The sequence below is a fragment of the Entelurus aequoreus genome, linkage group LG03 (assembly GCF_033978785.1).
Source record: "Entelurus aequoreus isolate RoL-2023_Sb linkage group LG03, RoL_Eaeq_v1.1, whole genome shotgun sequence".
Lineage (NCBI taxonomy): Eukaryota > Metazoa > Chordata > Actinopteri > Syngnathiformes > Syngnathidae > Entelurus > Entelurus aequoreus.
Genome location: NC_084733.1, coordinates 40,689,793 through 40,701,865, shown reverse-complemented (window position 1 = coordinate 40,701,865; position 12,073 = coordinate 40,689,793). Strand labels below are relative to the sequence as shown.

General features: G+C 39.7%; 1 protein-coding gene across 3 annotated transcripts in view; it reads left to right on the top strand.

Annotated features, from left to right (window-relative positions):
- Nucleotides 1-12,073, top strand: part of ldlrap1b (low density lipoprotein receptor adaptor protein 1b) — a 73,768-nt gene that overhangs the window by 21,626 nt on the left and 40,069 nt on the right. For all 3 annotated transcript variants that reach the window (XM_062041803.1, XM_062041802.1, XM_062041804.1), the window contains exon 2: nucleotides 11,488-11,630. In XM_062041803.1, coding sequence (XP_061897787.1) covers nucleotides 11,488-11,630 — 143 coding nt within the window. The remainder of the gene's footprint in view (nucleotides 1-11,487; nucleotides 11,631-12,073) is intronic.

Here is a 12,073-nt window from a genome sequence, read left to right as displayed (position 1 = left end):
GACAAGGCTTTAAGTTGTTTTTTAAACATTATTTATTTAGGAAACGCCAGACCATGATGTTTTATGTGGCGCTAATGTTGTGGTTATAGGCCGTCTGAGCACCGCAGTTTAGCAGAAAGGAGAACTGGTTATTACTACTAACTTACTCTCTACTTATCAACCTTTTTTAAAAACTAATACTGGTATCATATATGTATATATCACACCTGCTGATGTATTTATGTTGTACTTGTAAAAAACAAATAAAAATAATATCTACTGATACCGATAAAAGAAGGCCATCGTCGAGAATATTGTCAATATATGATTAGTTGTACCAGCTCAAAAGAAAACAATTGTTAGGCAAAATGCCATGGTGACTTGATTGTGTATCATTTGTCAATAGGAGCCAAAATATATTTTTGATTAATGTTGTTGAACAGTTGTCACATTTGTTAAACTTGATTTTGTGTTTATATTCCCTCCTGCCGGATGCCCGATAGTATTGCCTGTATTATTTGCAAAGCTTAGCCTAGGTAAATCTTCTGTTGTTTGTAAATTACTGTTCTAATCTTAAATAAAAACAACAAAGATTGAATCATTCTTTCATCTTGTCTGTCTCCAGCTCCTTGTTATGCACTATCCTTGTTTATCATGTCCATCATTGGAATGAGGCATAAAATATTTCATACTACATCATTTGTTCCCACATTCATTACAGGTGCTGTCATATGTCTCATTATGAATTTTATATACTGTATACAATGTGCAGTGTAGTTAGCGCCTCCAGAACATTTATGTGCCAAAAGTTTGTGGATTTAGAAATTAGCATGTTTAAAGGCCTACTGAAACCCACTACTACCGACCACACAGTCTGATAGTTTATATATCAATGATGAAGTCTTAACATTGCAACACATGCCAATACGGCCGGGTTAGATTAGTAAAGTGCAATTTTAAATTTCTCGCAAAATATTCTGCTGAAAACGTCTCGGTATGATGACGTTTGCGCGTGACGTCACGGATTGTGCGGACATATTGGGACACCATTATGGCCAGCTATTAAGTCGTCTGTTTTCATCGCAAAATTCCACAGTATTCTGGACATCTGTGTTGGTGAATCTTTTGCAATTTGTTTAATGAACAATGAAGACAGCAAAGAAGAAAGCTGTAGGTGGGATCGGTGTATTAGCGTCTGGCTGCAGCAACACAACCAGGAGGACTTTGAGTTGGATAGCAGACGCGCTACCGTGAGTACGCAGCTTTGGCTTCCAAACATTTGATCGTTTGCCCGTACGTGCGTGCCGCTATGTGCATGTCACGTACGTAACTTTGGAGAAATATATGTGCTGTATGAACTTTACGGAGGTGAACATTACTTTGGGCTGTGGGATTGAGTGTGTTGTGCGGGTGTTTGAGTTGTATTGGTGGGTTATATGGACGGGAGGTGTTTGTTATGCAGATTAATTTGTGGCGTATTAAATATAAGCCTGGTTGTGTTGTGGCTAATAGAGTATATATATGTCTTGTGTTTATTTACTGTTTTAGTCATTCCCAGCTGAATGTCAGGTCCCGCCCGCCTCTCACAGCATCTTCCCTATCTGAATTGCTTCCACTGCCCTCTAATACTTCACTCTCACTTTCCTCATCCACAAATCTTTCATCCTCGCTCAAATTAATGGGGTAATCGTCGCTTTCTCTGTCCGAATCGCACTCGCTGCTGGTGGCCATAATTGTAAACAATGTGCAGATGTGAGGCGCTCCACAACCTGTGACGTCACGCTACTTCCGGTACAGGCAAGGCTTTTTTATCAGCGACCAAAAGTTGCGAACTTTATCGTCGATGTTCTCTACTAAATCCTTTCAGCAAAAATATGGCAGTATTGCGAAATGATCAAGTATGACACATAGAATGGACCTGCTGTCCCCGTTTAAATAAGAACATTTAATTTCAGTAGGCCTTTAAGTCAAAAGCCCTTTATTGCAGATACATGTGTCATTGGTAACACTTAACATTACTGTAAATAATCCCAACTCAATGGTCAGTTTTGTTGTTTTCACAGGTCGTTCCTGTGTTATCATAGGATAATGTAGAGATGTTTGACAAATTAAGTCTCCTTAGTGTTTTTGTGTAATTGTCCAAAGAGGAAATACAATTTTTGACTTAATAATTTGATAAGAATATTAATATTGATTAAAAATAAAGTACCACATTGACTGAAATTATTTGGTCCTACAAAGATTGTGTTTTCTCTCCTGCAACTCATTATACATGAGAGCTTCCTTTTGAGTGTATGTGGTGCCTTTTTGAATGTCTGCATTAATTGTATGCAGAAGTGATGTGAGCTGGCTAGTTGTAAGAGGATCAAGGCATAGCCAAAATTGCAGAAGTGGTTCCAATACAAGGCCACCTGACCTTTTGCACTATTGGCAATCTGCACGATTCTGAGAAAATGGTTGCCGAATAAAAACATCACACCATAATATGAGAAGCAGCTGTATCCTATTTTCTAGATGTGATCCCTATTCATTGAGCAAACATCATTGCCCCATTACACATGCTCTTATTTCAAAGCAGCATCACCCATGCGAGCAGTGCTCACTGACCAGCCAGCCACAGCTCCAGTACAGCCAATAAGCCTTTGAAGTTTGCTTTAATCAGCACCAGAGCTACAGTGAGATGCCATGGAAGGGCTTGGTGGGGGGTTGGCTGTATAAATGCAAATGTGACCAACATGAACATAGATTATTATTGCATACAAAGCAGCTTGCTGGGTTTATACACTAGTCTAAAAATAGCACTTTTCATTTTGTCATCTTTTTGTACAAAGCTGTTGTTTCATCACACTTCAAAGGACCTTAGTTAGTGTTTTGTTATGTTATTCTGCTTCATTCAACTTGGACTCAACTGTCAATTGTCTGCTGTCTCCTTGTGGCATATAGAAACTCCCGGTACACGACTTGTTTGTTCATTCATTTATGTTCTATAACAGACACCCTGCTTTGGGTCCTAGGAAAGTTGGAACATTTTTGTGCTGACTTTGGACTACCCTGGACTGTTACCTGTCAAACAGAGCACATCTCGATGATCAACTATCAACTTGGTTCAGTTTTAGTTTGTCATGAATAAAATGATCGATTTAGTAAATTGTATTTTTATTTTACGTAATTCCATTCTTTATTCAATTTTAAGGAAAAACTTTTAAAAGGACAATTTATTATTATTTCAGCTGATTTGAAACATTATTGTCCCTTCTCTTAAGCAAATGTGGCCCATACTCTTTACATTGTATTACTGACAAAGTGTGGTTTGCTAATTGCTGTATTGTAATCGTTTAGCCAAAGCCAGTAGAACGTGAATGGCAAAATAAAGGTGTAAATTAACCTAGTACTTCTGTCAAATGTAAGGATTTTGCCCCCATTAGCACTGACAGTAACACCTCAATTTACAAGCTTTTATTGTTTGTGATGGAGCTCTAAACTCAAAATACAAAGCAACATATTTCATTGAAATTATTTAAAATCAAACCAAATTAATTAGTACTTGGCCCCTCAAAACCGCACAATTTTAACATGTAACTTGCCTTTTAAAAAAAGAAACCAACTTTTAAATAATATATATTGTATAAAAACAATACTGTAGAATGTACTGCTAACAACTACAGTAGTTTTATGAAGTAATGTAATAATAATGTACAACATGTACAAACCCCGTTTCCATATGAGTTGTGATTTGCAAATTATTTTCAACCCTTATTCAGTTGAATATGCTACAAAGACAACATATTTGATGTTCAAACTGATACACATTTATTTTTTTTGCAAATAATCATTAACTTTAGAATTTGATGCCAGCAACACATGACAAAGAAGTTGGGAAAGGTGGATATAAATACTGATAAAGTTGAGGAATGCTCATCAAACACTTATTTGGAACATCCCACAGGTGTGCAGGCAAATTGGGAACAGGTGGGTGCCATGATTGGGTATAAAAACAGCTTCCCAAAAAATGCTCAGTCTTTCACAAGAAAGGATGGGGCGAGGTACACCCCTTTGTCCACAACTGCGTGAGCAAATAGTCAAACAGTTTAAGAACGTTTCTCAAAGTGCAATTGCAAGAAATTTAGGGATTTCAACATCTACGGTCCATAATATCATCAAAAGGTTCAGAGAATCTGGAGAAATCACTCCACGTAAGCGGCATGGCCGGAAACCAACATTGAATGACCGTGACCTTCGATCCCTCAGACAGCACTGTATCAAAAACCGACATCAATCTCTAAAGGATATCACCACATGGGCTCAGGAACACTTCAGAAAACCACTGTCACTAAATACAGTTGGTCGCTACATCTGTAAGTGCAAGTTAAAGGGGGACGGCGTAGCGAAGTTGGGAGAGTGGCCGTGCCAGCAATCTGAGGATTACTGGTTCAATCCCCACCTTCTACCATCCTAGTCACGTCCGTTGTGTCCTTGAGCAAGACACTTCACCCTTGCTCCTGATGGGCCTGGTTAGCGCCGTGCATGGCAGCTCCCGCCATCAGTGTGTGAATGTGTGTGTGTGTGTGAATGGGTGAATGTGGAAAATAGTGTCAAAGCGCTTTGAGTTCCTTTAAAAAGGTAGAAAAGCACTATACAAGTACGACCCATTTACCATTTAAAGCTCTACAATTCAAAGCGAAAGCCATTCATCAACAACATTAAGAAACGCCGCCGGCTTCTCTGGGCCCGAGATCATCTAAGATGGACTCATGCAAAGTGGAAAAGTGTTCTGTGGTCTGACGAGTCCACATTTCAAATTGTTTTTGGAAATATTCGACATCGTGTCATCCGGACCAAATGGTAAGCGAACCATCCAAACTATTATCGACGCAAAGTTCAAAAGCCAGCATCTGTGATGGTATGGGGGTGCATTAGTGCCCAAGGCATGGGTAACTTACACATCTGTGAAGGCACCATTAATGCTGAAAGGTGCATACAGGTTTTGGAACAACATATGCTGCCATCTAAGCGCCGTCTTTTTTATGGATGCCCCTGCTTATTTCAGCAAGACAATGCCAAGCCACATTCAGCACGTGTTACAACAGTGTGGCTTCGTAAAAAAAGAGTGCAGGTACTTTCCTGGCCTGCCTGCAGTCCAGACCTGTCTCTCATCGAAAATGTGTGGTGCATTATGAAACGTAAAATACGACAGCGGAGACCCTGGACTGTTGAACGACTGAAGCTCTACATAAAACAAGAATGGGAAAGAATTCCACTTTCAAAGCTTCAACAATTAGTTTCCTCAGTTCTCAATCGTTTATTGAGTGTTGTTAAAAGAAAAGGCGATGTAACACAGTGGTGAACATGCCCTTTCCCAACTACTTTGGCACATGTTGCAGCCATGAAATTCTAAGTTCATTATTATTTGCAAAAAAAAAAAAAGTTTGAGTTTGAACATCAAATATCTTGTCTTTGTAGTGCATTCAACTGAATATGGGTTGAAAAGGATTTGCAAATCATTGTATTCCGTTTATATTTACATCTAACACAATTTCCCAACTCTTATGGAAACGGGGTTTGTACCTTGGAGAGTGGACTTCTACGGTATCTTCTTTCAGCTACATCTCTGTCAGCAAACAATCAGCAGCTTTTTCATATTTGATTGGATAAATGTCTACATAGGTTTAGATATTATTTTAATATTCTTGCTTGGCGTTGTACGCAATATGCCTGAGCTTGAATTACTTCGCCAAGTTGGAGAAGAGCTCAGCCATGTTTTTGATGATTTCATTCTTCTATTCATTGAATATCATCCACTTTCTGTCTGTCACTCGCTTTCTTCCTTCCGATGCTTGGTAAATAATGTTAATGTACAAAACCTAAAACCAGTGAAGTTGGCATGTTGTGTACATCGTAAATAAAAACAGAATACTGTAGCGGTTGCTTTAAGGACATAATTCACCACACCTGTTTACCTGACTTTGTCATCATTATTTACTGTCATTGTTCGATTGTGCACATAACAATGTTGTTCTTGTTTAGCATTCATATATGCAGTTGAGTAATTCAGAGCGTCCCCTTTAATTGACCGTCAGGAGATTCTCCCAAAGGTGGTGGTTTGTTGTGACCACCATTTTGAGTCGTTCGATGCTAGTAGTCATTCATTCTCGTCTTTGATGAATAAACGACGCACACGTTTTTGTGTGTCAAACGATACTTCAAGTTGTCTTGCTTTCACGCTACAGGCGCAACAATACAATGATTTGCAAATCCTTTTCAACCTATATTTATTGCAAAGACAAGATACTTAACGTTCGAACTAAAAAACTTTTGTAATTTTTTGCAAATATTAGCTCATTTGGAATTTGCCTTCAACATGTTTCAAAAAAGCTGGCACAAGTGGCAAAAAAGACTGAGAAAGTTGAAGAATGCCCATCAAACACTTATTTGTAACATCCCACAAGTGAACAGGCTAATTGGGAACAGGTGGGTGCCATGATTGGGTATAAAAGTAGCTTCCATGAAATGCTCAGTGATTCACAAACAAGGATGGGGCAAGGGTCACCACTTTGTGAACAAATGCATGAGCAAATTGTTTAAGAACAGTTTAAGAACAACATTTCTCAATGAGCTATTGCAAGGAATTTAGGGATTTCACCATCTACGGTCCGTAATATCATCAAAAGTTTTAGAGAATCTGGAGAAATCACTGCACGTAAGCGATGATATTACGGACCTTCGATCCCTCAGTTGACACTGCATCAAAAAGCGACATCAGTGTGAAAAGGATATCACCACATGGGCTTCAGAAAACTACTGTCACTAACTACAGTTTGTCGCTGCATCTGTAAGTGCAAGTTAAAACTCTACTATGCAAAGCGAAAGCCATTTATCAACAACACCAAGAAACGCTGCCGGCTTTGCTGGGCCTGAGCTCATCTAAGATGAACTGATTCAAAGTGGAAAAGTGTTCTGTTGTCTGACGAGTCTACATTTCAAATTGTTTTTGGAAACTGTGGACGTCGTATCCTCCGGAACAAAGAGGGAAAGATCCATCCGGATTTTTATAGGCACAAAGTTCAAAAGCCAGCATCTGTAATGGTATAGGGCAGGGGTGGGCAATTAATTTTTACCGGGGGCCGCATGAGCTACCCGAGCACTGCTGGAGGGCCACATCGACAATATTTCAATTAAATTTTGCTCAATATTATTTTTGATATATACCGTAAGATAAATAATAATAATAATAATAATAATAATAGTAATACTTCAACATAGTGTGTGTAACAGCATTCCATGACTAATATATATAAATTAACATTAATAATAAATGACAGTAAAATAAGCACACGTATGACTGAGGAGTCCTAGTGTAACTTTGTGTGGTGTTTGAGTTGTCCGACTTTTTGTGTGGCCATAAACGCACCAGTGGTTTAGTGCTATGCGTGTTGGTGACAGATGACAAGTTGGTTTTGGCCTGGTTTGTACGGCAGAAAATGACTAGTTTTTCCAGATAGAATTGTTTTACTCATGTTTTTGGTGTGGTTATGTCCGAATATAAACAGTTTTGTTCAATAAAGTGATCGATATAATTCCTGTCCTCGAAGCATCTCGATAGACGTTACAATAATTGAACGGTGTTCAATTGAACGGTGTTGTAAACGGTGTTGACGAACACCATTAGGGCCGCTTGTTGTCACTGTCACTCAAAGTTGCATTGCAAAATTCCATAGAATAAATATGTTTATTTTGTTTATAATTCAGATGGGATTTGATTTGGTGCACGGCATATACTTGCTGCGCGCAGCGGACGCTTGAGCAGTGCGCAATTGCGCAGGCACGCACCTTAGGTGAGGGGACGTTGCTTTGCAGTTCATGTGTTGTTGAAAACACGGCATTCCTCATCAACTTTTCTCTTTTTGGCGTCTCGGGTGTAAACCGTGCATCACTTGTCGCTGCATGTGCACCTTCACTCGCAGGTTACACACGGACACACGCCCATAAATAATACTTTTCAAAATAAAAGCAGCACAGTTGTATTGCGCGCAGGACATAGATGTTTTTTCAACTTTATTTTGTAATTGCAGTTGTTCACATTCATTCACAATCACGCATACGTCCACACGGAAGTAATACAAATAACGATTTTCAAAACAAAAGCAGCACCGTTGTATTGCACACTCGACATAGATACTTTTTAAAATTTATTTTGTAATTTATAATTGGCCTCACGCGGGCCGGACAGGGACGCACAAAGGGCCGGATGCGGCCCGCGGGCCGCACAATGCCCAGGTCTGGTATAGGGGGTGTATATTGCCCAAGGCATGGGTAACTTACACACCTGTGAAGGAACCATTAATGCTGAAAGGTACATACAGGTTTTGGAGCAACATATGTTGCCATACAAGCAACGTTATCATGGATGCCCCTGCTTATTTCAGCAAGTAAAAGAGTGTGGGTACTAGACTGGCCTGCCTGTAGTCCAGACTTGTCTCTCATTGAAAATGTGTGGCGCAATATGAAGCCTAAGATACGACAACGGAGACCCCGGTCTGTTGAACAACTTAAGCTGTACATCAAGCAAGAATGGGAAAGAATTCCACCTGAAAAGCTTCAAAAATTGGTCTCCTCAGTTCCCAAACGTTTACTGAGTGTTGTTAAAAGGAAAGGCCATGTAACACAGTGGTAAAAATGCCCCTGTGCCAACTTTTTAGCAATGTGTTGCTGCCATTAAATTCTAAGTTAATGATTATTTGCAAAAAAAAATTAAGTTTCTCAGTTCGAACATTAAATATCATATCTTTGCAGTCTATTCAATTGCATATAAGTTGAAAATGATTTGCAAATCATTGTGTTCTGTTTTTATTTACGAATTACACAACGTGCCAACTTCACTGGTTAATGCTAACGAGTAGGACCAGATGTTTTGGGCGGATCTTACAGTGTGACATTTGCTTTGCTAACTAATGGCTGGGATGCTTGTTACTAAAATGTTTGCTTGCAAGTAGTTGAAGCATAACCATTAGCAGAGAGAGACAGCTCTTATCTCAAAACACTCTTATGTTGGGATACTCTTAAGTTGAGGTACCACTGTATATGTTGACATGGTTTGCTAAAAAAGCTTTTACGACAGATATTTAAACCACTGCACCCCAATGTTTAACCCAGCCCTTTTAGGAAACTAATTTTTAAAATACCGGTACCATAAACTTTAAATAATACTCATTAAATTGTTATGGATCCAGCATAGATATTAATCATTCACTCAGTCTGCCTGCTCCATTCAGGTTTAGCAGCCTACATTCGAGGTTCATAAGTTTTAGAAATCACATACAGTGCTAAACATTCCCGTGGCTACTAATGGCCTACTATGTCTCAACTTGGCATGACATTTTTTAGGACATCACACAATATGGTTAATATTGTCCGATCTCTATTTGGAGCCAAGTAGATAAACTATCCTTTGTGTCACAAAAATGGGAAGTTGGTATGGTTATGTGGAAGTACATCGAAAAATACAAAACACAACATTTACCTTGAACCTTCGCATACTTTTGCAGAGTTAGTGTTTGTTTGGCAGTGTGGTCCAGAAGTCACTGAATGTTGACTATATAGCTGAGTATCCCAAAACCTGGTGACTGATTTTATTTTGCAAACCTATGGTTTGGCTGCTCATTTGTTAAAGTTGACCATAAACACGCATGTGAGGACAAGTTTAATGACAGTGACTCATGTTGAGTTAGCAGTCCCATCAGGCGATCGAGAGAATGCTGCGCGGTGCACAGACCCAAGTGTCAAGACACAGCATCTTTTAAGTAGACACAGTGTCTCTGAATGTGTTCCTCATCAACGTTTCTTTATGACATTCATCCAGTCAGGATCAAAGCCCGCTCGGAACCATGGATGAATCCGGACCTATTAGCTGCCATAAAAGACAGAGACAGAAAATACTTGAATACCAAAAATGTAAAACAGAAGTAGATAAACAACCCAATAATATCAACCTCAAATTACTCCTTTCAACTCTCAAAAAGCAATGCAATAAATTAAGAAATAAGTCAACCAACCTGACTAAATCCTTAAAAAAAAAATTACATTAACGACAAAATAGAGGAAAACACAAATAAGTCACGTGAGCTCTGGAAAGTTCTCAACAACCAGCTTCCTGGTTGCAGCCAGAAACTTAAAACAAGACTCACCAACATCAGCATCAAGGAGGGTGACTCCCTCATTACAGACAAAATGGAGGTAGCTAGCAGACTTAACATCTTTTTCACCAGCATAGCCGCAACTCTTGTCAACAAGCTGTCCCACCACTCTGGTCGCTTTGGTGTAGAACACATTAAAGCCTTCTACAGAAAGCTAGGAGTGTCCAACGATGATTTCAAATTACAAATGGTCACAGCTGATGAGGTGTTTAAAAAATTGAGCGCACTCCACCCTAACAAGGCCACTGGCCTTGATAATATTCCCTCCAGATTCCTCAGGGACTCTGCCTCCATCATTGCCCCGATCATCACGCACATAATAAACCTATCAATTACACAAGGCCAAGTACCAAAAGATTTTAAGATAGCAAGAGTAACTCCCCTCTTTAAAAAAGGAAGCAAATTGGAACCTGGCAACTACCGACCTGTTTCTATTCTCAGTTCCATTTTGAAAGTAATGGAGAAAATAGTTTATGAACAGGTTCGATAGTTACCTTGCCACTAATAAACTCGTACAAATTCTAATCCGGCTTCAGCACTAACCACTCCACTGACACATGTCTTCTCTATCTGACCGACCACATCAAAAATGAGGTGGAAGCGGGCAAATACTGCGGCATGGTCATGCTGGACCTTCAGAAGGCCTTTGACACCGTTAACCACGCTATACTGATGGATAAACTCAGAGCAATCGGATTTAACAAAACCTCATGGAGCTGGATGCAATCTTACTTGGAGGGGAGGGAGCAGGTGGTAGAGGTGAACGGCACCGTGTCCCCCCCCCTCTCGGTGAGCTGTGGAGTCCCCCAAGGCAGTATATTGGGACCTTTACTGTTCCTAATATACATAAACGACATGTCATCGGCATGCGACTGTGATGACTGCGGATGACTCTGCCCTGTTGCTGATACTTTTTCTTATGCCTTCTGATCTCTCTCTCTCTCTCTCTCTCTCTCTCTCTCTCTCTCTCTCTCTCTCTCTCTCTCTCTCTCTCTCTCTCTCTCTCTCTCTCTCTCTCTCTCTCTCTATGTCCACTACTTGCTGTCCATATCCTACCCCCCCCCCCCCCTCCACACCCCTGATTGTAAATAATGTAAATAATTCAATGTGATTATCTTGTGTGATGACTGTATTATGATGATAGTATATATGATAGTATATATCTGTATCATGAATCAATTTAAGTGGACCCCGACTTAAACAAGTTGAAAAACTTATTCGGGTGTTACCATTTAGTGGTCAATTGTACGGAATATGTACTTCACTGTGCAACCTACTAATAAAAGTCTCAATCAATCAATCAATCTTTCATTTGCAGAACTTCCTGAAAATTGGACGGACACGAGGGAGACCCTCTTGGAGGGCATGGTGTTCCAGCTCAAGTACCTGGGGGTCACAATGGTTGAGCAACCTAAAGGAGAAGAGCTGTCTGCAGCTGCTGTCAAGAGAATAGTGGCCACAGTGAGTTATCACACATACAGTTAGTTCACAAAATACAAATACACAAGCATAAGCATGTGGATGAAATGGAAGTTTGAACTGCATCCAAAACTGTTGGAAAATGTTGCTACCATAGAACTCATTTAATCTATCTCACCAACCCAACGATGTCGAACTCGTTAGGACAGAATGACTGTTCAGTGTGCAGTCTTTTAAATTGAAGTTTACAAAACATCATCAGTGCCTTATGGCAAGATGCACTCTACGCTTAAATTTAGCCAATGCGACTGTTGATTCCAACTGGCATGCAAACGTCACTGCCCCCTATAACCCGAACCCTAAATCACAGCTCAGAACCATGCATAATATTGTACTCCCGTGAAAACAGAAGAACCAAAATAAAAAGATACACAATTGGAACAGAACCGTGTCACCAAACTGCTTTAGGTTAAAAATCCTTTATC